This window comes from Lemur catta, chromosome 8, assembly GCF_020740605.2.
Source record: "Lemur catta isolate mLemCat1 chromosome 8, mLemCat1.pri, whole genome shotgun sequence".
Taxonomy (NCBI): domain Eukaryota; kingdom Metazoa; phylum Chordata; class Mammalia; order Primates; family Lemuridae; genus Lemur; species Lemur catta.
This window is the reverse complement of record NC_059135.1, coordinates 471,305-495,168: the sequence shown is the minus strand read 5'-3', so window position 1 is coordinate 495,168 and position 23,864 is coordinate 471,305. Positions and strand designations below refer to the sequence as shown.

Genomic DNA, 23,864 nt, shown 5'->3' with positions numbered 1-23,864 from the left:
GCCGCGGTCGCTGCGGTGGGCGCTGGTCCCGCGCGGTGGCTGCGCCGGCCGACCCTGCCCCTGCGACGGCCCCTCCAGGCCAGCCGGCCCTGGGTGCCCGACTCCGGCGCGGTGGGCGGCCCCGCCCCTGCTCCGCCCCTGCCCCGCCGCTTCCGGCCCGCACCCGGAGGCCGGCTCCTTCTTGTGACCCCGACCTGACCCTGACCCTCTGGCGGCTGCGGGTGCAGAGCCCAGCGTGACCCTGGTGTGTGGTGCGAGAAGTTTCCCTCCCTCCTTTCTTTCCGTTTGTTTTTTGAGTCTGCAAACGTTTTTCAGACTTGTGGTAAAATATGCACAAAACATGAAATTTCCCATTTTAATCATTTTTTTCGTGCACAGTTTAGTGGCATCCTTCCCTTTCCTTTTAGTGCTGGTCGGGAGGCCTGTTAGGAAAACAGGGCGCAGCACTGATGTCCCCGCCCACGCCCCCTCCGTGGAAAACTCGTCCACGAAGCCGTCCCTGGTGCCAAAAAGGCGGGGCCGCTGTTTTAGTGCCTTAAATCCCGGTTTTGCTCTGAAGGAGGAGGCCTGTTGTTAAAGTACAACTCCCAGGGGAGAATGCACCAGCCACAGGGGACAGTTGAGTGACTTCTCACACGGGGACCATGCAGGACGGCCACACTGGGGTCAAGAGCAGAGCCCTCCCGGTGCCTGTCCCCTGCGGCGTGCTTCCGGCCGCTGGGTGCGGGCCTGCGGGCGCCGCGTTGGGCCACGTGCGGCTCTGCCCCTGGGCTGTGACGCCCGATGGCTCCGTCATACCCCAAACCTGCAGTTCACTTATTTTTTAGGGCAAGCGTGATGGTGCCCCATCGGGTGCCCAGGTGGCCGTCGTGGCTGTTCCGGGCCTCTCCAGGATGGGCGCAGACAGCGTGTGCCCTCAGAGCCTGGGTGCCGCAGGGAAGGTGGCCCGGCAGCTCTCGGGGCGCGGGGGCGGCCAGCCCCCTGGCCCGCAGGGGCTGCTCCTCGATGCCCTCCCAGCCCCCCGAGGTGATGCTGACCCAGGAGCGCTACCCCGTGCGGCGGCTTCCGTTCTCCACAGTGTCCGAGCAGGACTTGGCCGCCTTTGAACGCATCGTCCCTGGCAGGGTCACCACAGACCCAGGGGAGCTGGAGGCTCACAACGTGGACTGGCTGAGGACGGTCCGAGGTGAGTCGGGTCTGTTCTCACCGACCCCCAGGAGGGTGGGCTTGAGAAATACCTGCGTGGGGCACGGAGGGCATAAACACGGGCGGGGGGCCTAGCGTTTCCTCCCCGTGTGCCTTTTCGTGCCTGTGAAGACAGCTGTCTGGTGGTGGTGCCTGTACAGTGTTCTGAGAGTACAGTCTGTGACGTTTGCTGGTGGCGCACGGCGTCTGCCAATTAAGACAGTCCTGTGGCCGCTGTGAGAGGCCCGTGTGTGTTGACTTCTACGCGCTGCGTTTCAGCTCGGATCTTTTGCTCAGGCTGTTGGAACAAATGACCTCAAACTGGGGAACTTAAAACAACAGAAATTTATTCTCTCAGTTCTGGAAGCCAAAAGCCTGGAGTGAAGGTGTCAGCCGGGCCTCGCTGTCCCCAGGGTCCCCAGGGGCGCATTCTTGCTGCCTCCTCCGTTGCTCGTGGCCCCAGGTGCTCCTGGCTGGTGGCCCCATCGCTGTGATCTCCGCTCTGTCTTCACACAGCCTTGTCTTCGCCATCTGCGCCTGTTCTTCTGAATCTTGTGAAGACATTCGTCACGGGAGGGGTGGGGCAGGGTCAGGCTCCAGCGGAGTTTGGATGCAGGAGCCTCCAGGATTTGCTGATGGACTGAGGAGGTGAGAGGGAAGAGCCAGAATGCAGGCATCTCACCTGCGCATTTGGAAAACTGGACTCGCAAACTCGCTGGGTTGAAGAAAGTTACGGGAAGAGCAGGTCTGTTGGGGAAAGACAGAAGTTTGGGTTTGGCTTTTGTTGTTTGTTTGTTTGAGACGGAGTCTCCCTGCCGCCCCAGGGAGAGTGCAGTGGTGTCATCATAGCTCACTGCAGCCTCCCAAGTAGCTGGGACTAACAAGGTGCACACCGCGACGCCCAGCTAATTTTTCTTATTTTCTGTGGATCTGTCAGGGTGGCAGTCTGCTCTTGGTTGTTGGCGTGCTCTTGGCTGAAGAATGACCAGACACACCAGTGTCAGGTCAGCCTCTTGCCGGACTGTTATCCTGGTTCTTTGGCTCCTTGCTGGGAAAACATTCACGAGCAGGGCTGGCGTGACAGAGTGACCATAAGCAGGAAGCAGTTTCACACAAGTAGCTTTTTATTATAAAACAATACAGGTCTGTCTGAGCGGAGAGAGACTGACTGTGGGAGTTCGCCAGTTGTTTCCTTTTATTGGCCTGTTCCAGGGCGGGGCTTTCAGGAGGTGTGGGCTGTTACGAAATGATTAACAGGTGTTCTCAAGGTTGTAGCCGAGTACCCAAGCTCCTTCTCTAAAAGTCCTAACTGGGGGCATGAAGCACCGTGTAGATTTAAACTAATAACATAATAATTAGCCTTAGGTTATTCTCCATCTAAATCCTATTATGCCTAGGCTGGGGGATTCCCAGGTTGGTACAGTGTTTCCTCCTTCCCCAGGTGCAGCAGTTGCTCGGGATAGGATTAACGGTGGGGCAACACCAAGATGGAGTGCCCGCCCGTGTCCTTCCCAGGTGGGACAGTTGCTTGAGGCAGCACCAAAGCAGGGCACCCTTGTCCCTAGAAGAGCTGGAGATCCCAGCTATCTACCTAACAACGGGTCTCGCTTCGTTGCCAGAGAGTGGACATGTTGAGATGGATGTGGCAAGAGGGCCGGCTGGGCCGGGGGGGACAGGGCAGGGCCCGCGCTGGAGCGCAGGGTCCCGAGAGGCTAGATGGCCCTGGGCAGGGCAGGGCAGGGCAGGCATGGCGGGGCTGGGAGGACAGCCAGGGGAGTCTCTTCCAGAAGCCCATGAAGAAAGGCTCATGGGAGGGGACAGCTGTGTCAGGTGTGGCTCCCGGGACAGGTTAAGACAAGGACCGAGGACTGGCTGTCAGGTTTGGCACAGTGGCCGTCATCAGTGACCTTGACAGAAGGGACGGACACACCACTGGGACCGACTCCAGGGGATGAGGGCGGAGGGAAGAGGGCACTGCGGAGGGCATCTTGTGGGGGGCCACGCTGCTGGGGGAGAGAGGTGGCTGGGGCATCGTGGGGAGCAGGGGTCCAGCGAAGGTTCTTTTCATTTTTTAATTTTGAGATGGGAGAGCCGCTACAGCAGGTCTGTACAGTTGATGGGAATGTTCAGCGCAGTGAGCAGCGGGGAGCCTGGCATGATGTCCTCGAAGGAGTGGGAGTGGGACCCACAACCAGGTGATGGCAGCCCGGCGCTCAGTGGCAGTGGGTGTAGGGCAAGTGGGCAGAGGGGTGGAGGGGTGTCGGGGCCATGCGTATGTCATTAAAATTTAGGGAGGTGGCTGAAATGAGGGTGGGGCAAGGGGACACAGTGGGGGGCGGGGCCCGGTGTGAAGCCATCCAGGCTGGGAGAGGGAGGTGCAGGGACAGTGGGAGGTGGGGTTGGAGCGAGGGGCCGGGCCGATGGCTCTAAGCCAGGTGTGCAAGGATGAAGGGAGGACCCCTGCGGCCAGGTGGTCCCGGTGAGCAGATGGCTGCAGTCTGGGGAGCTGGCATCGTGTGGCTCAGCATGGAGGTTTCCGAGGGGTGGAGCCGACCCCAGCATAGGGAGCAGACTGCTGGTGTGGTGGCCAGGTCCTGGGCGTCTGCGGTGTCAAATGTCAGGTCGGAAAACTCCTTCTGTAAAGAGTGGATGTGAGTATTTGAGGTGTACAGGCCACCTGGCCTCTGTCGCAGCTGCCCAGCTCTGCAGTGTTAATGCAAAGGCAGCTGCACACAAACATAGACAAATGGGCACAACTGTGTCTCCGTAAAACTTTATTGATTAATTGATCTAGTGATTGATTTATTGATTGATGGAGACAGTCTCACTCTGTTGCCCGGGCTAGAGTGCCGTGGCATCGGCCTAGCTCACAGCAGCCTCAAACTCCTGGGCTCAAGTGATCCTCCTGCCTCAGCCTCCCGAGTAGCTGGGACTATAGGTGCCCCCACGCCCAGCTAATTTTTTCTGTTTTTAATAGAGACGGGATCTCGCTCTTGCTCAGGCTGGTCTTGAACTCCTGAGCTCAAGCGATCCTCCCACCTCATCCTCCCAGAGTTCTGGGATTACAGGCATGACCACCGTGCCCGGCCTCCATAAAACTTTGTTTAAAAAGCAGGTGGCTGCATTGGCTCATGGGCCATGGTTTGCTGACCATGTAGGTGGATGCTGAGGTCCAGGGAGGACGCCAGAGAGCTGGGGGTATGGCAGTGGCGGGGCAATGGCAGGTGTGTGGGTGCCCTGACGGGGCCTGGGGGTGGGCAGGGAGGGCGCCTGCTGCACCCTAAGCCCAGTGGTGAGGGAGAGGGGCTGCAGGGAGTAGGGACCAATGAAACAAGAAGGTGCTGCGAAGGCCCAGGAGCTGTGAGGTGGACGTCCCAGCAGTTCTGACGGCAGAGATCGGGGGGTGGGGCAGGGCAGTGGCACAGGGTCCAACTCTGGTTCTCCCAGGGGCATGAGGCCCTCAGAAACGTGGGAGGGTGCTCTGTGGTTGCCACAGACAGCAGAGGGTGCCGCTGGAGTGGAGCGGGGAGGGCCCCGGTGCCCAGCGGCTGGGCAGGGGCAGCCCCGTCCCGGGCCCTGCTGGGAGGCACCAGGAGAGCGTTCAGGGTGGTGGGACGCACAGGCCCGAGGGGCGCGGGGCTGGTGTTTCTGCCCACATGGCCAGGGGTGGCCCTCTCCCTGGCCCAGGCGGCAGCCGGCCCTTACGGCCACTCTTCCTTGGTGAGTTACGCCGCCTTGGGTGACTTTCTGCTCCGTCTCTGTGGAACTCCCGTTAGTGACACTAGACCATCCGGAGCGACCCCGCACTTCTCTCCTTCCCGTTGGGAGGAAACGTCACAGGAGTGGCCGATCCTGGGTGTCTGTGTCGGTGTCTGGAGCGGGCCTCGCTCTCGGGGGGCGCAGACACTCCCCGGGTAAGAGCGGCCCCTGCCGGGAGCCTGGGCTGGGAGCTTGCCCGGCACGGCGGGACGCAGGGCTGCCGCCAGCTCAGACGGCGAGGGTCCCCAGGGCCCCCTGTGGGATCTGGGCCACGGCCTAGACCCCAGACCACTCCCTCCACGAAAATTGTGTGTTTGATGAAAGGCAAATAAGAAGTGGCTTTCAGAGTCAAAAAAGTGACAGCTTGATTCTTGGAGCTCCACAAATGGCGGTGGCATCTCTGACGTTCCTGCTGCCTCTGCTGCCCCTTCCCCTGTGAGATCCTCTCCGAGAAGTCGGGAGGAGAAAGAAACCTTATCTAGGAGCGCCGGTGGGACCTGAGGGGCTGACTGGAGCAGGCGGGGGTCCCTGAGGGACTGACTGGAAGGGGCGGGGGTCCCTGAGGGGCTGCCTGGAAGGGGCGGGGGTCCCTGAGGGGCTGATTGGAAGGGGCGGCGGTCCCTGAGGGACTGACTAGAGCGGGCGGGGGTCCCTGAGGGGCTGACTGGAAGGGGCGGGGGTCCCTGAGGGGCTGACTGGAGCGGGCGGGGGTCCCTGAGGGGCTGACTGGAGCGGGCGGGGGTCCCTGAGGGGCTGACTGGAGCGGGCGGGGGTCCCTGAGGGGCTGACTGGAAGGGGCGGGGGTCCCTGAGGGACTGACTAGAGCGGGCGGGGGTCCCTGAGGGGCTGCCTGGAGGGGGCGGGGGTCCCTGAGGGGCTGACTGGAGCGGGCGGGGGTCCCTGAGGGGCTGACTGGAAGGGGCGGGGGTCCCTGAGGGACTGACTAGAGCGGGCGGGGGTCCCTGAGGGGCTGCCTGGAGGGGGCGGGGGTCCCTGAGGGGCTGACTGGAGCGGGCGGGGGTCCCTGAGGGGCTGACTGGAAGGGGCGGGGGTCCCTGAGGGGCTGCCTGGAAGGGGCGGGGGTCCCTGAGGGGCTGACTGGAGTGGGTGGTGGTCCCTGAGGGGCTGCCTGGAAGGGGCGGGGGTCCCTGAGGGGCTGCCTGGAAGGGGCGGGGGTCCCTGAGGGGCTGACTGGAGCGGGCGGGGGTCCCTGAGGGGCTGACTGGAGCGGGCGGGGGTCCCTGAGGGGCTGACTGGAGCGGGCGGGGGTCTCTGAGGGACTGACTGGAGCGGGCGGGGGTCCCTGAGGGACTGACTGGAGCGGGCGGGGGTCCCTGAGGGACTGACTGGAAGGGGCGGGGGTCCCTGAGGGACTGACTGGAGCGGGCAGCGGTCACTGAGGGACTGACTGGAGCGGGCGGTGGTCCCTGAGGGACTGACTGGAGCGGGTGGTGGTCCCTGAGGGACTGACTGGAAGGGGCGGGGGTCCCTGAGGGGCTGACTGGAAGGGGCGGGGGTCCCTGAGGGGCTGACTGGAAGGGGCGGGGGTCCCTGAGGGGCTGACTGGAAGGGGCAGGGGTCACTGAGGGACTGACTGGAGCGGGCGGCTGTCCCGGAGGAGCTGACTGGAACGGACGGGGGTCCCTGAGGGACTGACTGGAAGGGGCGGGGGTCCCTGAGGGACTGACTGGAAGGGGCGGGGGTCCCTGAGGGACTGACTGGAGCGGGCGGCGGTCCCGGAGGAGCTGACTGGAATGGACGGGGGTCCCTGAGGGACTGACTGTAGCAGGCGGTGGTGGTCGGGGATGTGACTGACTAGCTCAGAGTTCTGCTGTCACCCACGTCTGCGCATCAGGCGTAATGGCAGGAAGGATGGTACCTGGTGGATGAAACAAGAACCCGGGAGCCGGCGCTGATGAGTAAGTAGCTGACTAAGCAAGTCATCGGGGTGAGGCGAAAGCCCTTTCTACGGTTGAACGTTGGCTAAGAAATGGAGGCAGGTGGCTGGATTTGGAAAAGTCACCATTTGGCTGCCATTGTGACAACTGATTCAGGCAGATGATCAACAGACGCTAAAATTAATAGGTGAATTCTGAGGAACAACGGGATATTTACATAGTCTCAGCGCGTCCCCATGAGCTACGTATTAATTATAAAGGGAAAGGTAGTAACTTGTGGTGGAGAAGCCGGCGTCTCACCCCTGGCAGGGACCCGGCCGCCCTCACCACCAGTGGGTCGAGTGGATGTCGCGGCCTCCACGCCAGCGGGTCTGGGGGTCGCAGCCCGGCCCGCCCCCAGCGTGTGTGCGGCCTGTGTTGAACGGTCTGCTGTCACGCGGGCGGCTGCGAGTCCGTGGCCGTGGTTGTGCAGCCACCTCGCTGAGCAGGAGAAAGTGCCCGTGGAGAAGGTTCTTTCCGGCAAGGATTCTTTCCGGGAGTTCCAGTCGGAGTTGCCTCCCCGGGCGTCGTCTGACGCGGCTCTGTCCCCTCGCAGGCTGCAGCAAGGTGCTGCTGAGGCCCAGGACGTCGGAGGAGGTGTCCCGCGTTCTCAGGTGAGGTGACGGTGCGGCAGCCCCGCACCCTGCCCTGTTTCTGTGTCTTCCACGAGGCGTTTCCTCACGAGGCCTGTTGGCAGCAGGTGGTGACGCAGAGGGTGCGAAGCTTGCGAGTGACGTGTCGGTTGTGTTAGCTCAGCCTTTCTTCCGCATGCGCGTGTGTCTAAATGTCATCGCACTGTGTCTGTGATGTTATCGTCATCTCCTCCCATTTGGCAACGCCCACGCCCACTTCTAACGCACGACGGTGTCACCACACCAGTGCCATCTACCGGTCCCCAGAGCTGCAGGCTGAGATGGTCCCGGGTCACATAACCCTGGGCCGTGCTGCACGACGTCCTGGCCTCGGCTGGCAAACCGGGCACATCCGCACCGGCTCTTTAGGACCCGTCCCTGGGGCTGCGGTGATGCCTGAGGGCAAATCACCCCCAAGGGTGGGGAGCTCGTTTCTCCAGACCCCTCCCCACGTGTCCTCATTGCTTTGGGTCTTGCAGAGCCGGAGCCTGGGTGGGGAGGAGGCACCATCGATGGTTCTGGCGAATGTCTGGGGGACCCTTGGCCAAGGGCCAGGGAGCACTGCCCGGGTTGCAGGGAGTGGTGGGAGGTGGGGGTATGAGCTGGACCCTCTGTGAGCACCGGGTGGGCAGAGCGACCCTGGAATCGGGCAGACATCCGGGCCTCCCCAGAAGCCCTGCGTGGGCCGGGGCGGGCGGCCTGGCTGCGCGGTGGGGAGGCCGTGGAGGAAAGCAGGCTGGGGGCCGGGCGTGGGTCCTGCACCTCGGGGTGGGCAGGGCCCTGATGCCTTCCCTGCTCGGCCCAGGCACTGCCACGAGAGGAACCTGGCTGTGAACCCACAGGGGGGGAACACAGGCATGGTGGGGGGCAGCGTCCCCGTCTTCGATGAGATCATCCTGTCCACCGCCCTCATGAACCAGGTCATCAGCTTCGACGATGTGTCCGGTGAGCCTGTTCTGCCCAGCAGGGCAGCCGTGTGTCCCTCCCGGTGCCAGCCGGGGCTTTCCTTCCTTGTCAGCTGCTGGGACTGCTGGGCTGGGGGGTCCAGGGCCAGGAAAGAACCAGCCCAGCCCCGCTCTGCCCGCGCTCTGATGTGTCTGCCACACGCCCATCTAGGTGACGTGTCCTGAGTCTTGCTCCAGTCCCCTCCCACTCCAGCCCTCTCTGGAGACGTGTGAGGCTCAGTAGGTGACAGGTGTGAAGGGCTCCCACGCCCCCACAGGGGTGCACCCGCGGCATCATGGTCTCCCCAGGAGCAGGGCTCCTCCACCCAGACTGGGCACTGGGCCCTGGTCATTCTCTGCCGTCAGGGCACCTGGGGGCTGTTGGGTGTTGAGCCACATCCTGGCCACCACCCACTAGATGCCAGCGGCACCCCCAACCCAAAACATCTCCAGACGTTGTCAGGTGTTCCTGGGGGACAGGGTCACCCCAGTGGAGAGTCATTGCTTTGCAGCGGTCTCTCTTCTGCTGCCTTCCGGAGCGTGTGGTTTTCCTTCCGTCTCACTGCAAGCATGAGGGTGACTCTAGGTCCAGGTGTTTTTGTTCCGGGGGGAGACGGGAAGGGGACACCTCTCGCCTCTTGTCCTAGGCAGGCTCTGAGGCTGAGGTTCCACTGGGTGGCTTTCCCCGAGGTCCCCCCCCGGTGAGACTGTGCTCTGGCTGCGCCTGCAGGAACCCTGGTGTGCCAAGCGGGCTGTGTGCTGGAGCAGCTGAGCCGGCACGTGGAGGAGCGCGGCTTCGTCATGCCACTGGACTTGGGTGCCAAGGGCAGCTGCCACATCGGGGGAAACGTGGCGACCAACGCCGGCGGCCTGAGGTTTCTTCGATACGGCTCTCTGCACGGCACCGTCCTGGGCCTGGAAGTGGTGAGCCGCGTCCGCCACTCGGGGTGCGGAGCCCGCCATGGGGCTGGCCGGGCTGCAGCCCGGGGGCTGTTCTCTTGGGCCCCAGGCGGCAAGGGTGCGTGAGGCCACCTTGGTGGGCGGGGAGACGTTGGTTCCCATTGCAGCAGACGCTGCCCAGGGAGGCTCCGCGGTGGCCCTGACGGGGCGTCCTCTGCCTCCTGTCACGTGGGTGCCGCGAGGGCGCCTCACACCAGCAGCGCCGTCCCGCTGGCCAGGCTTCCAGGAGCGAGTGCAAGGAGGGTGAGCCCGAGGTCAGCTCTGTGCAGTGACACCCTAGCCAGCTTCTCCTCAGAGCCTCGAGTCCGTGTCCCCGAACCCTCACCAGCCTGGTGTGACTCTCACCGTCTTGGAAAGGGCAGAGCCTCTGGCGGGTCACCCGAGTGGGTGGAGCACAAGCCCTGCTCTGCTGCCCCTGCTGAACCGCGACTCCGGCAGCTTTGTTTTCTGGCAGCGGCTGCTTGTTTCCACTGCTGGTTCCCTCCTCCGTTGGTGAGCCCTGTCAGCACCCTCCGTTTAGTGCAGCAGGCAGGGCTGCGGCACCCAGGGGTCCCAGGCAGTGCGATCTCTGTCCTTGGTCCTCCCCGGGGTGCTCCCCTCTGCACCCCAGGTGTTTTCTACCCCCAGGTGTGCTCCCCACTCCACCCTGGGGGGTTTCCCCTCTCCATAACCAAGTGCTCCCCTCTTCACCGCCAGCTGCTCCCCACTCCATCCCGGGGTGCTCCCCTCTCCACCGCCAGGTGTTCCCCTCTCCACCCCAGGTGTTTTCTACCCCCAGGTGTGCTCCCCACTCCACCCTGGGGGGTTCCCCTCTCCACCCTGGGGTGCTCCCCTCTCCACCCCAGGTGTTTTCTCTACCTCCAGGTGTGCTCCCCTCTCCATTCCAGGTGCTCCCCTCTCTACCCCAAGGTGCTCCCCTCTCCACCCTGGGGTGCTCCCCTCTCCACTCCGGGTGCTCCCCACTCCACTCCGGGGTGCTCCCGGACTCAGGTGGCCTCCCTTGACCAGCTGGGCAGTGGGCTTCCTGGGTGTGTGGTCGGGGTGGGGCTGGGGGACTCTTACTCCAATGGGAAGAAAAGTCCCTCCTTCAGCCTGACTGGGGGACTCGGCTGGTCCCGTCCCCAGCCCAGTTCATTCCTGAGCCGGTCTGGGTGGGGCGGTGGGCTGCATTGCTGGTGTTCTCGGCGTCCTGGAGGCGGTCAGCCCCCCAGGTGTGGAGGCTGGAGAGACCAACACCAGCTGTTAGGGAGGTGGCCGGCTGTGAACACCTGTCTCTCTTCTCTCCCAGGTGCTTGCCGATGGCACCGTCCTAAACTGCCTCACCTCCCTGAGGAAGGACAACACGGGCTACGACCTGAAGCAGCTCTTCATCGGGTCAGAGGGCACCCTGGGGGTCATCACCGCAGTGTCCATCCTGTGTCCACCCAAGCCCAAGGCTGTGAGCGTGGCTTTCCTCGGTAGGCTCCCTCGGTTTGCTCCTGGAGCCGGGCTGGGGGGTGGCAGGGATGGGGGGACGCCCGCCCGGGCTCTGCCCCGGGAATCCAGGGCCTGGCCTTGCCGCAGGCCTTCCCCGCTCCGATCAGAGCACACTTTCTTCTGCGGCAAAACTGAGGTTGTGGTCGTCTCTCTCCCCCCATCACGCTCATTGTTTAAGGAGCTTGTGGGTAAGATTCGGAAGGGGATGGTGACATTTGGCGTAGGATCCGGGACAGGGATCTGTCAATCACTGGGGATAAATAGCATCTCCCGTGAGGGCAGAGGAGGGTCCCCCACATCCACGAGTTCCCACAGGCGGCAAACACGCGGTGCTCCCTCGAGACAGGCCCCCCAGCACCGCAGCCGCCGCTCCCTTCTCTGCTCCCTTTGCCGCAGCTTTGCAGGGGCACGCACCTTGCTCGGCCCCCAGGCCTGCGGCATCTCTGTCTGCCGCCGCCGTCCGTCTGGCGCTGCCCCCCGCCCCCGCTGGTTCAGACGTCACCCGCTAGAGGGTGCGAGGGGCGTGCCGACCTCCCAGTCTGGATTCCATCAATGCCTTTACCCTGCGGGGAGGCGCGGTGATCTTGGAGCGCACCCCCAAACTCACGTTCTTGTCCTCGCTCCTTAATTCTGTTTTTTTAATCTCTCTAGCCTTAACAGTCACTATTGTATGGGCTACTTTCTGTGCTCTTCGTTCTTTCTTGCCTCAGATCTTCCAGTTGGGGTCTTGTTCCTTGCAAATGTATCCTGATCGTTTCTCACAGCACAGGTTTGCTGGTGACCAATTCCCTCACTTTTAGTGCGTCTGAAAATACCTTTGTTTCTCCCTCATTTGAAAGATATTTTCACTAGATATACAATTACAGTGGGCATTTTTTTCCTTCCTCCCGTTGAGAGTGTCATTCCACTGTCCTCTGGCTTCATTGTTGGGAAGTTAGCTGTCTCCTAACGCCGCTTTGGAGGTGTTCTGTCTCTCCCTGCCCTCGCTGGGCCACTTTAAAGATCTTTCTGTTTCTCGTTCGTCTTCTAAAGTTTTCAGTGTGTTGTGTGTGAGTGAACATTCCTTTTCCTCTTTCTTTCTTTCTTTTTTTTTTTTCTTGAGACAGAGTCTCGCTGTGTTGCCCGGGCTAGAGTGAGTGCCGTGGCATCAGCCTCGCTCACAGCAACCTCAAACTCCTGGGCTTAAGCGATCCTCCTGCCTCAGCCTCCCCAGTAGGTGGGACTACAGGCATGCGCCACCATGCCCGGCTAATTTTTTCTATATATATATTTTAGTTGGCCAGATCATTTCTTTCTATTTTTAGTAGAGACGGGGTCTCGCTCTTGCTGAGGCTGGTCTAGAACTCCTGACCTCGAGCGATCCACCCACCTCGGCCTCCCAGAGTGCTAGGATTACAGGCGTGAGCCACCATGCCCGGCCTCCTCTTTCTAGAATTGTTGAATTTCTTAAGCGTGTGGCTTGGTGTCTCTTACCAGTTCTAGAAATTCTTAGCTGTTACTGCTTCGAATATTTCGTGTGCTCTCCTCTTGGGACTGTGATTAAACATATGCTCGAACTTTTCAGTCTCTGAACCTCCCTTCCGTGTTTTCCGTCATTTCGTCTCTGTGGGCTGCCCCCGCCTGCTTCCTTCTGATCCGCCCCCCCATTCGCCGATGCCCGTTCTGCCGGGTGTAATGTGCGACCAAACCCAACCGTGGAGGGTTTTCTCCCCATCCATCCAGTTTTAAGTTTTTGATAGTTTTCATCTCTGAAGTTTTATTTATTTTTTTCAAATCTGCAGTATCACTTTTCATAGTTTTTTATTCCTTCCAGGTATTTTCAAACTCATTATTTGGTCTTTACACACCGTTAGCAGCCGGGCGTGGTGCACGCGCCCACAGTCCTGGTTACGCGGGCGCTGGGGTGGGAGGATCACCTGACCCAGGAGCTGGACGCCGCAGTGAGCTGGGATCGTGCCTGTGCCTCCAGCCTGGGTGACAGGACGAGACCCTGTCTCTACAAAATAGCTAGCTAGCTAGCTAGCTAGATAGATAGATAGATAGATAGATAGATAGATAGATAGAGTTAGCATAATTTTTTGTAATGTTTTATATTCAGCCAATTCCATTCTTTTAGTCTGTGTGGTCTGGTTTTACTGTTCTTGCTCTTGGCTCCTCGAGTCCTCGTGTGGCTGTCCGTGGTGGCATGCGGCTTATTGTCATTGAGGGATTCTTTGTGGGGGTTCCTAGTGGACAAGGACGAGGATTTGCATCTGCTTTCGCTGGGTGGCTCCCAGTGCGCCCGGTCGGGAGTGACCCACGCCAGGTTCCTGGGCTCGAATTCGCGGGAACCGTCCAGGCGGCAGGAAGCCAGGCCGCGCGTCTGTGCGGGGCTGACCTGTGGCCACGGTTTTTCGGGAGAACGTTTCCTTCCCTCCTTTTCTCTCGTTCTGTTTGGCAACTTCCCTGCAGTCTCTGGGTGAGCCTGAGGGGCTGGCCTGCTGCTGGCTCACGCCCAGGACGTGGCACGGTGGGGTCTGCTGGGTCCCCGCCCTGGCAGGGCAGAGCGAGAGGCCAGGCCTGCTGGCATGGCAGGGCCGTCAGAGGAGCCCAGTCTGCCCGGCACTCGCACTCGCAAGGCTGCTCCAGGCTTTCGCTTGGCGTCTATGGCCCGGCATTTCTGGTGGTTTTCAGGGGGTACTGGGCCCCGTGGCCTCCCTCTCTGCGGGATAGAGGCCCCTTCTCCCTCCTAAATCTCCCCTAATCGGGCCTCCCCCACGTCGCCAGCGCCTCCTGCCAAGACTGCAGCCTGCTCCTGCTGCCAGCCTGGGGGTCGGTTCTTGCTGCTCCTGCCGGTCTGGCCTCCGACACAGCCGGGCTCCTCCCCCCTCCCCTCCCCCAGCCCCGGAGGCTCCCCTCGCCCTCCTGACCTCGGAGCTGTCCCCACAACTGGGCCCTGACCCCATCTCCACACCCTGTCACTGAGCTGTGGCCACAGGCCCCAAGGTGCTCCTAAGTCACGCAGGGCGGGCGTCTCCCCCAGGCCCTGCACTTGCTGGACCTTCTCTCTGGAATGTTCTTCCCCCACATCCACGTGACCTCACACTGCGGCCTCAGCTCTGCCTGGGAAGACTGGGCACACGCACCCTCGCACTGCCCCACCGCAGGGCCCCCCCGGGCCGCCCAGCCGACAGACGCATCCCCTGGGCTCCGTTGTCTGTCCCCAGCCCGGGAGCTCCGTGGGGCCCTGGGGGCCCTGGGTGTCGGCAGACTCGCATTGGGCGAGTTCCTGAGCGCAGGGAAGGCCTGAGTCCTGCCAGTACCAAGAGAAACGAGCAGTGTCCGGAGGCTGCTGTCCCGGTTCCTGGGGTGTGTCCTCCCGTGTCCCCACTGTCATCCCGAGTGCTGTGCGGTGGGTCGGAGGTGCCTTTCCGTTCTGACCTGGCGCTGGTGGTGACGCTGGTGTTCCTGCAGCCCCAGCCTCCCCCAGGAGCTGCGGTGCTGTGAGGAGGGCCTGGGGGGGTGGGGGTGCCCGTGGGCTGCACCCAACCTTTCGCTGTGTGGCGTGTGACGCGCCACGGCCCATTGCAGGCTGTCCCAGCTTTGCCGAGGTTCTGAGGACCTTCTGCACCTGCAAGGGGATGCTGGGCGAGATCCTGTCTGCGTTTGAGTTCATGGACGCCGAGTGCATGCAGCTGGTGGGACGCCACCTCCACCTGGCCCGCCCGGTGCAAGGTACCGACCCCGACGCCGGGCAGCCTGTCCCTCTGCTCCTCTGTGCTGAGGGACGCACCGCACGGCCCAGAGGTCCGGGTGGACGGAGGGTCCCTGGGGCAGCGCTGCTGGGTGTCGAGCATAAGGAAGCTGCTCTTCACACGGCGTTCAGAGCGAAGGGCAGGCACCTCCCTCCCGGCCACAGAGGACAGCGTCGGGGGCCACACGGAAACGTTAGTGTGGCTGTTTTGGGCAAGCTGGGAGATTTTCTTTGCATTTCTACTCCTCTCTGTTTTCCAGATCTCTTTTCATTAGCATGTTTTACTTTTATAATGAGAAAAAGGGCCAATAATGTTATAAAAACCTCTTACTGTTCTGTGTGAGCTGTGACAAATTTGACAGTAGAATTTCTGTTTCGGCGTGGAAGAATGCCAGTATCTGAAAAGTGCGTGTTTCTCTTTGTAGTAGAATGGACTTGTAATATTTTTCTGGAAGAAACTTTAATGTAGTGTTAAGAGACGGAGCAGTGCCACCCCGTAAATTCTCATTTAATGATTTCAGTAAGTGTGAAAAAAAATTCACAGTAGCCTTGGAAAAACATGCAAGCTTAAAATTTTCTTAAAGAAGTGATGCATATTTGAGCTTTTTTAATAGCTCAAAAAATAGACACTGATGGTGAAAAGCATGACCTATCGAATGCGGCACCCGGTGTCTGAGGTTGTCACAGGCTGCCCCCGCACCGTGGCCTCTCCCTGCGGCTGTGGGCTTGGTGACAGTGGATGAGCCGGCGCCGAGAGCCCCCCTCAAGGCCAGCGGGAGGCCCTGGCCGGGGGCAGTCAGCCTTGGGGCTGCTGTGTGTTTTCTGGGGCACGTGGTCTGTCCGAAGCGCAGCCCACCGGGGAGCTGCCCGCTGCACAGGCTGCCCGGGTCCCTGGGGTCAGGCGGGGCTGTTTCAGCTGACCAGTGCGCCTGAGTCTGCACCCGACCGCCTAAGCTCTGCTCACTCTGCTGTCCTCGCTCACTTTCAGAGAGTCCGTTTTACGTCCTGATCGAGACCTCGGGCTCCCACGCAGGCCACGACGCCGAGAAGCTGGGCAGCTTCCTGGAGCACGCGCTGGGCTCGGGCTTGGTGACCGACGGGACCTTGGCCACCGACCAGAGGAGAGTCAAGGTGCGCTGTGCCCGCGGGCCTCCTCCCCGCCCGCTGCTGCAGCCCTGTCTGGGGCTGTCGGAAGGTGCCGTCTGTCAGCACAGGCCCTGTGGGCTGTGGGCTGAAAGTGTCCAGGTTTCATGGCTTTGATAGAATAACCTCTCGGGAACGGAAAATGTGTTCCTGGTGCCTGGACCATTTTCATCAGTATTTTACAAATACTCCCGCCCCACCTCATCCCTCCTTCCCTCCTGCCCATCCCCCAAGCTGTTGGGTGAATTCAACTGCCCCGTTGCCGGCCCCTGGAGCCTGTGGTTTACCTGCCCGTGGGCAGCGGCTCCGTGTGGATGTGTGCAGAGTGAGGACAGGCTTGGGCTGCGGAGGCCTGGCCTGGAAGCCCAGTGGGTCCTCGGGGGGGGGGAGGGCAGAGTTTTCCGGAGGAGGTGGCACTACACGCATGGCCAGCAATGACTCGGGCTGTTGGAGGCCAAAGCAGGGGTCGGGCTGGCAGTGGGGGCCGCTGGTCGCCTTCCCTGGGCCCCGGGCGGTGGGGGCCACTGTCCCGTTCCCACCGTGGTCCGGTTGCTGCAGTGTGGAGAGCAGCCGGGCCGAGGGCAGGGCTCCGGCGGAGGTGGAGGTGGGCCTGGGTGTGGCGGTCATGTGTGAGCCGCATGCGACGGCCACGCCAGGCTTGCGTTTGTTGACTTCAGCTGTGAGCATCACTGATCTTCTGCTTTATCAAAGCTTTTATTTATCATTAACTTATGTTCATGAAAGCATTCCACGTGGGCAGTTACAGCAGCTGCCGTGTGCCCAGGGTTTGCTGTCGGAGCGTCAGCCCTCCCTGCGGTGGCTCCGAGGCTGGGGCGCGGTCACCTCTGTCTCCTGAGTAACTGTCCGTGGACGTCACGGCCACTCGGGACGTGGGTCTTCGCCACATCCCGCCTCGTCTCCTGATGTTGTGGCTTCACTCTGGGCTGCAGGTGTCTGCTCCTCGGGCAGGGGTGTGGCTGGCTGTGCTCACCGGGGCCTGGCCCAGGAAATGTCCTCCGCGGGAGTGACGGGCCGTCAGGCACTGGTGCACCCCGGGCTGCCCAGGGCGCTCTGCCCACGAGAGCGGCGTGATTGGTTGTTTCCTTCTCACGTCCGCCACACCCCTGCTTTCTAACTCCGCTGTGTCTGTCAGCTCTGTTGACTAAGTCGTGCAACAAACAGTCCTCAGATCCCGGTGGCCACAGAGCAAGGACACGTCTCCTTCCGGTTGCGTGTTGGTGTGCGGCACAGCTGCGGCTCCGCTCCGGTGACTGACGCGGGGACCCAGGCGGAGCAGCTGCCCCCGCCCAGCAGAGAGAGGAGCAGGGGCTTCAGGACATGCTGGGGCTCCCAGTTCCTGCTCAGAGCTGGCCGCTGTCCTCGCGCCTCCCCGGCCCACCTGCCCTGGGGGGCTCGGGCGGGGCCCTCCTCCCGCAGTTCCGCACCACTGGGGAGGGCAGAAGAAATGCGACTGCCCTGTGTGCCCGCCGCGCCCCTCCACCCCGCTGTGTGGCCAGGACTCACGTGCCCCGAGCTGGGCTTGCGGTGCAGGGTGGGGCCGGGCTGTGTCGGTGCTGGGGCTTCCGTCCCTCCAAGAGCTTCCTGAGAAAGGATGGGGAGAGATCCTGAGTGTCTGCCACCACCTGTGTCCTGTGCCCACGCTCGATTGCTAAGTAGTCTGGGTTTTTTTTTTTTTTTTGCTCATAGCGAAACCAGCCTCAAGTGTACAGCTTGGTGCATTGAGACGGGGCAGTGCTTGTGTAGGTCGTTGTTTGGAGGCTTCTCTGCTGTCTTCTCGCACCGAACGTGGCCCTGCAGACGTCCTGTGCCATTCTGCTTTCTGGTTCTTGTGTTTTCTAGTCCTTTGTAGGTTTTTCTGTCTGGGCGCCCTTGGTTTTCTGAAATATCTCGAAGACGGGCCTTGCACAAGGCCAGCAGGGGTAGCGCCAACGTCACGTGTTTAATGGAGGACTCCGTGAGCCCCGCCCAGGCCTGGCTCTGCCCGTACCCCACTCCGCTGGTGGCGACTGGTGGCTCTCGCCACATTCCAAGGGTTCGTTTGGGCTGTGACCCTGGTCAGGGGTGTCCTCCCAGCACTCACTCAGTCACCTCTGTTGGATGCCCTTTCTGTGCTGCGCGTGCCAGGGCTTCTGCCCACTGGGTGGCAGCAGGGACAGAACGGGAAAGTGTTCCCTCAAGCTCACAGGACGAAACCAATGAGCGCAACTCACAGTCCCCACGACGTGAGCGGGCGCTGTGGAGGTGAGCAGCGCCCGGCGGGCGGGGAGGCCGTCCCTGGAGGGGCGTTTGAGCACAGGCACGGTGCCAGGGCCCCCAGGGTGCTGCCTGCGGAGTTCTAGGACCTTCTAGAGACGGAGCCGGCAGAGTGAGGGGTGGGTAGGCAGGGAGGACCCGGGGGCAGCAGGCGGCCGGCGGGCGGGCGAGGCGGGTCGTGCTGGGCGGCGCTCACGCACCCGGGATGAGGGCGGGCGGGAGGCACTGCTGCCATCGGGGTGCGGAGTGACCCAAGGGGCAGAACTGACCAAACCAGCTTCAAACTGATGAGAGAATTGGGGAAATTTGGACACTGGCTGGGTATTCGGTGGTGGCGAGGAATTCTTGGTTTTTGTTAGGCGTGAGCGTGACATTGGGGTTATGTTAAAAAAGAAAGGAGTCCTCATGTCTTAGAATTTCTCTGTGACACGTTTCCAGAAATGATGGGTCCTCTGTGGGGCAGGTGCGGGTCGAGGTCCAGGCGGGACCATCGGAGGAGGGTGGTCCAGCCCTGGAGGTGGCAGCTCTGTCCTCCTCCTCCTCCTCCTCGCGGGCCTCAGATCGCCGCGTGAAAAGCCAAAGCAAATAAAAGACCAGTAAACCGTGGACAGATTTGTCTGGATGCACCGCCACCCCCGTCCCCAGGCCCCGTCCCCAGGCCCCGCCCTCAGGCCCCACCCCAGCACCCCCTGTCTGCTCTGCCCTGTCTGGTGCCAGCCGCCAGCCAGCGCTGTCTGTCCCCTGGAGCATCCTTCCCCGGGAGTCCCTCCAGCAGCCGGGACCCTCATGCCGGCCCCTCAGCCTGCCTTGCTCTTCCCGCACCTCCCTGCCCTGCCCCTGCCCGGCTCAGGCTGTGCCCTGGGGCTGTCCTCCCCCGGGCCCTGTGCGGTGACATCACCAGAGCTGCAGGGTCAGCTCTGCGTCTCCATCGGTGCCATCCCCGGAGGGGTCCCGTGGCACTCACCGCCGTCTGGGGCGTGTCTGTGCTGCACACCATGGCGTGTCCCATTCTGGGATGTGACCCGTATCGATCCAGGACCGAAGCCCCACACCTCTGTGAAGACGCGGAACTTGTCCCGACCCCAGAACCTTTGTCACCATCCCCACGGAAATCCTGTCTCGTTCCTTCTCGCCCACCCAGATGCTGTGGGCCCTGCGGGAGCGGATCACAGAGGCGCTGAGCCTGGACGGCTACGTGTACAAGTACGACCTCTCCCTGCCCGTGGAGCGGCTCTACGACCTCGTCACCTCCCTGCGCGCCCGCCTGGGCCCACGCGCCAAGCACGTGGTGGGCTACGGCCACCTGGGTGAGCAGTGCCCCGGTGCCCCTGGTCGCCCGGCCCCACAGGGCTGGGGGTCAGCGCAGACTGGCCGTGGGGGTCTCTGTGGCTGAGCTCGTCACTCTGGGCTCCCATGGGCACCAGCTGCATGCGGTTTTTGACAGTGAAGGGAGAGAAACTTGAAACCGCGAAAGCCCTAATCATTTTCATTATTCTTCTTGGATATTTTGGAAAAGACTGCCATTGTGCAATTTTAGTGGCTGAGCACATGGCTCAGATTGCCAGAACATTCCGGGATCTTCCAGGACACGCAGTGGGGGGCCGGGAAGCTGTAACCCGAGAGTCTAGAACGCAGGTCCTAGAGCCCTGGGCTTTCCCAGGGCGCCAAGAGCAGCTCCCAGCAGCCTCCACCTCTCCAGCTTGAGGGATTTCAGGACCAGTTCCAGATAATTTTTGCAGAAAAATCATGATTTAGGTTACAAGTTGTTAATTCATAGGAAGGAAACGTTTCATCCTCTCAGCTCTTGGCAGCATCTAAAAGCCCACTTACTGGGGCGGCCTGGTGGGGCCAGCGCAGGAGCCGGGGTGTGCAGTGTGGCTCTGGGGCCTCCGACCGGCGCTGGTTCTGGCTTCCTCCTGGCCTGTGGCACGGGGGTCACTGAACCAGAGACTCCATCCACCTGCCTGTGAAATGGGACTCAGGTGCCACCTCCTGTAATCACTGGAGGGAGTGAGGGAATGGGTTTGGGCTTGGCCCGTGGCAGTGACAGTACGTGCTGTGTACCGAGGGCTGGCCCGTCCCAGGGATCAGCCAGAGCACTTGACGTGGAGAAATGTCCGTGCACGAGGACCTTCAGGAGTGGGGCCGCAGCTGTTTCCCCTGTGTGTAGCAGGCTCAGAGAGTGTCAGTGACTTGCCCAACGTGGCCCAGCCTGGTGAGGGTACGTCTGGGAGATGGGACGTGATAGACGTAAGCTTTACTGTTAAAAGGAAAGGGTTGGCGTGGGAAACAGCCCCCCAGAGGGCACAGGGTGCGAGGAGAGCAAAGCTGCCGCTGCGGACAGGCGGGCCGGGGGGCTTCTCCTGCCTGTCTACCCTGAGCCACTGTTCCCTGCACGGCCGGGATCACCCAGTCACACCACAAATAGCCTCATTTCCTGTGGACCAAAGACCAGCCTCTGGAGGGCGCTGTGTGGACACTTTCGGGAGAAAACAGGAGAGTTTCATATGACCTTGAGGTAGGAGAAAGATTTCTTACACATGACACAAGAGGTGTAGCCCATCAAGGGAGAGTGGTAAATCTGACTACATTGAAAGTTCGTGCTTCTGTCCATCAAAACATTCTTAGTGGGATGTCGACACGCAAAGCTACGGGGCTGAAAAACTTGGGGTTTGGGGAGGACCCCAGGGAGGGCTGGAAGTTTGGTTATGACGCAGCGGGGAGGGGGTGGGGGACAGCCTCAGCCACGTGGTCTGGAAGGCGGGACGCCTGAATGGGAACGGGGTAAGAATGTGACGGGGGCGTTGTCACCCAGACAGGAGGGGCGCGGGAGCCCGGGCCACCACCCCGAGTGTGGAATACAAGACCCCGAGCCAGGAGGCCTCCTCTCGAGGTGACTGGCCTCAGACCCAGCAGAGCATCTCCGTCAGAAACGGAGTGGCCTCTGCCACTTGGTGAAAGTGCCATGAATGCTGGATCTGTCGCTGCGTGTGGCCGGGGCGGTTGTCGGTGGGGGGATTGCACCGATGGGTCCCTCTGAGGTCAAGCGGGTCTGTGTCTGTGGTCAGCCCATCAGCGCCATGGTCCTGTGTCTCGCAGGATCCAGTTATTTACCTTCTTTGTGGGTGATTCTGTCATGTGCTGTCTTTCCTCTGTCCGGGCTGGATTTTGGTATCGAGATCGTACAGTGATTTGGGGATCGTCACTCTCAGTACTCCCTGGAGGAGTCTGTGCGCGGCTCTGAGTGTTTCTCCCTTGAGTGCTGAGCGGAACTTGCCGGCAGAGGTGTTTGGGGCTGGGGGTTTGGGGGTGGGGGTTTGACCGGGATCAGTGTCTGGCAGCTGTGCACCCCTGTAGACAGGCTGGGTAAGACTTTCGACCTCCCTTTTTCTTCTGAATTAGTCTTGGTAAATTTTTTGTCCAGGAATTTGTCCAATTCTAAAGTTTCAAATATATTGGCATAAAGTTGTTCAAATATTCTTTTTTCCCTTTACATCTAGCGCTTGTCGGGATGGCCCCGTTTTGATTTCTGGTTTGGTTTATTTCTTGTCTCTTTCTCTGGTTCAGGTTTTTCAGGTATTTACCAACTTATCAATTCCACAGTGTTTTCAAAGCATCAGGACTTGGCTTTGTTGATCCTTTCTCGTGTGTATATGTTTTCTACTTTGTTTTTTCTGCTATTGGCTTTATTATTTTCTTTCTTTCTTCATTTTTAGGTTTATTCTGTTTTTTTCCCATAACTTTAAAAATTATTTACTTAGCTCACTGATTTTCAGCCTTTCTTCTTCTCTAAGTATTTAAATTCCTCCCTAAATACCACTTTAGCTGATCCCAAAGTTGTTTTCTTTAAGATGATATCTCTGCTAGTTACTAATTAAACATAGTTGCTAACTGAAACATAATCTCTGAAGTGCCTCAATAAAAATGGTAGCTAAGTGGCTGTCACTTAAATAAACAAGTAACGGGCTGAGGGATCCACTGTAAAAGGCTTTGGCCCCACCGTGGTGGACTTTAGCCAGACCCGAGAGTGGAGGAGATGCTATAGCTGCTCACGCCCCTCTCCTGTGCCCGGAGGGCTGGGCACGTGCCGGTCACCACCACAGCCTCCACAGCCCGGCCTCACGGCCTCAGCCGGTTTCAGCTGGGGTTGGAGGGCGGGAGACTGCAGAGAGAGGCCTTCGGGGTTTGCAGTTCCAGCCGGAGAACCACTGGCTGCCTTGCGAGGGTGGTTTCTCCTTCGTTGGTGCTCGTATCTCAACAGCTGAACACGCGTGTGTTTATATTGAAATCCCACCTGTTTGCATAGTGCTGTCATTATCTCTCAGTTCCAGATATTTTCTGTTCCCATTATCGTTTCTTTCTTTGACCCTTAAGTTGTGAGGAAGTCTGTTTCTTTCTTTTTTTTGTTTTTGAGACAGAGTCTTGCTCTTTTGCACGGGCTAGAGTGCCATGGCATCAGCCTAGCTCATAGCAGCCTCAGACTCCTGGGCTCAAGCGATCCTTCTGCCTCAGCCTCCCGAGTACCTGGGGCTATAGGCATGCGCCACCATGCCCGGCTGATTTTTTTTCTATGTATTTTTAGCTGTCCAAATCATTTCTTTCTATTTTTAGTAGAGACCGGGTCTCGCTGTTGCTCAGGTTGGTCTCGAGCTCCTGACCTCGAGCGATCCACCCGCCTCAGCCTCCCAGAGTGTTAGGATTACAGGTGTGAGCCACCACGCCTGGCCTGTAAGTATGTTTCTTGATTTCCAAGCATGTGGTGGTTTTCTAGTTATTTAAAAAGTATTTGGGAGGCCGAGGCAGGTGGATCGCTCGAGGTCAGGAGTTCGAGACCAGCCTGAGCAAGAGCAAGACCCCTTCTCTACTAAAAAATAGAAAGAAATGATTTGGACAGCTAAAAATATATACAGAAAAAATTAGCCGGACATGGTGGCGCATGCCTGTAGTCCCAGCTACTCAGGAGGCTGAGGCAGGAGGATTGGTTGAGCCCAGGAGTTTGAGGTTGCTGTGAGCTAGGCTGACGCCACGGCACTCCAGCCTGGGAAACAGAGTGAGACTCTGTCTCAAAAAAAAAAAAAAAAAAAAAAAGTATTGACTTGTTCGTCGCGTTGTTGGCCAGGAGCTTGGTCTTTACCACATCAGCTTGCTGGGACCTCATCAGTGGCCGGCTTGTGGCCGCCTTTCGTGACTGTTTCATGAGTTCTTGAGAAGAGCGTGCTGTCTGCAGTTGGCGGAATCAGTGTCCGGACAGATCCATTGATAAAACACGCAGGCACTGTCGTCCAGTTTCCGTCCTGCCGCGCTGTCGCTCTCCCAGGGAGGGGCTAGAAATCCCCTGCACCAGACTGTCTGTTTCTGCTGGAAGCTTTGCCGTTTCTGAAGCTGTGTCCTTACGGGCATCCAGGAGATTAGAATTGTTGTTTCATTCTGGTAAATCCAAACTCTTATCATGATGGACTGTCTCCTTTTATCTCTAGAATTGTGCTTTGACTTGAGGCCTATTTTGTGTAGTACATAGTGACGCCAACTTGCTTTTACTTAGTATTTGCCTGATGTTTTTCCTCCTGTCACTTTCAGCTCTTGTCACCTTGCTGGCTTAGGTGTGTGTCCCACCCACAGCGTACAGGGGGCCTTTCCTGCCACTGGCCTGCCGGCCGCTCTGGTCTTTTCAGGGCAGCATTTGGCTTATTTACATATGTTGCAATTGCTCCATTATTTGAGTTTATTTCATCCTAGTTCGGGCCTCCTGTCTGTCCCTCATTTCTTGTCTATTTCTTTTTCTCAATTTATGGCATTTTGGTTGATGTTTTTCTCACTTCGT

General features: G+C 60.1%; 1 protein-coding gene across 5 annotated transcripts in view; it reads left to right on the top strand.

The window, feature by feature from the left end:
• D2HGDH (D-2-hydroxyglutarate dehydrogenase) overlaps nt 1-23,864 on the top strand; it is a 37,634-nt gene that overhangs the window by 197 nt on the left and 13,573 nt on the right. For 2 of the 5 annotated variants that reach the window (XM_045558763.1, XM_045558762.1), the window contains exons 2-9: nt 828-1,186; nt 7,438-7,495; nt 8,319-8,458; nt 9,188-9,381; nt 10,706-10,874; nt 14,464-14,607; nt 15,615-15,757; nt 19,185-19,350. In XM_045558763.1, the coding sequence (XP_045414719.1) occupies nt 838-1,186; nt 7,438-7,495; nt 8,319-8,458; nt 9,188-9,381; nt 10,706-10,874; nt 14,464-14,607; nt 15,615-15,757; nt 19,185-19,350 (1,363 nt within the window). In that variant the 5' untranslated portion in view covers nt 828-837. Of the gene's footprint in view, nt 1-827; nt 1,187-6,545; nt 6,864-7,437; nt 7,496-8,318; nt 8,459-9,187; nt 9,382-10,705; nt 10,875-14,463; nt 14,608-15,614; nt 15,758-19,184; nt 19,351-23,864 lie in introns of those variants that run through there. The other 3 variants (XM_045558766.1, XM_045558764.1, XM_045558765.1) reach the window with 3 other exon arrangements.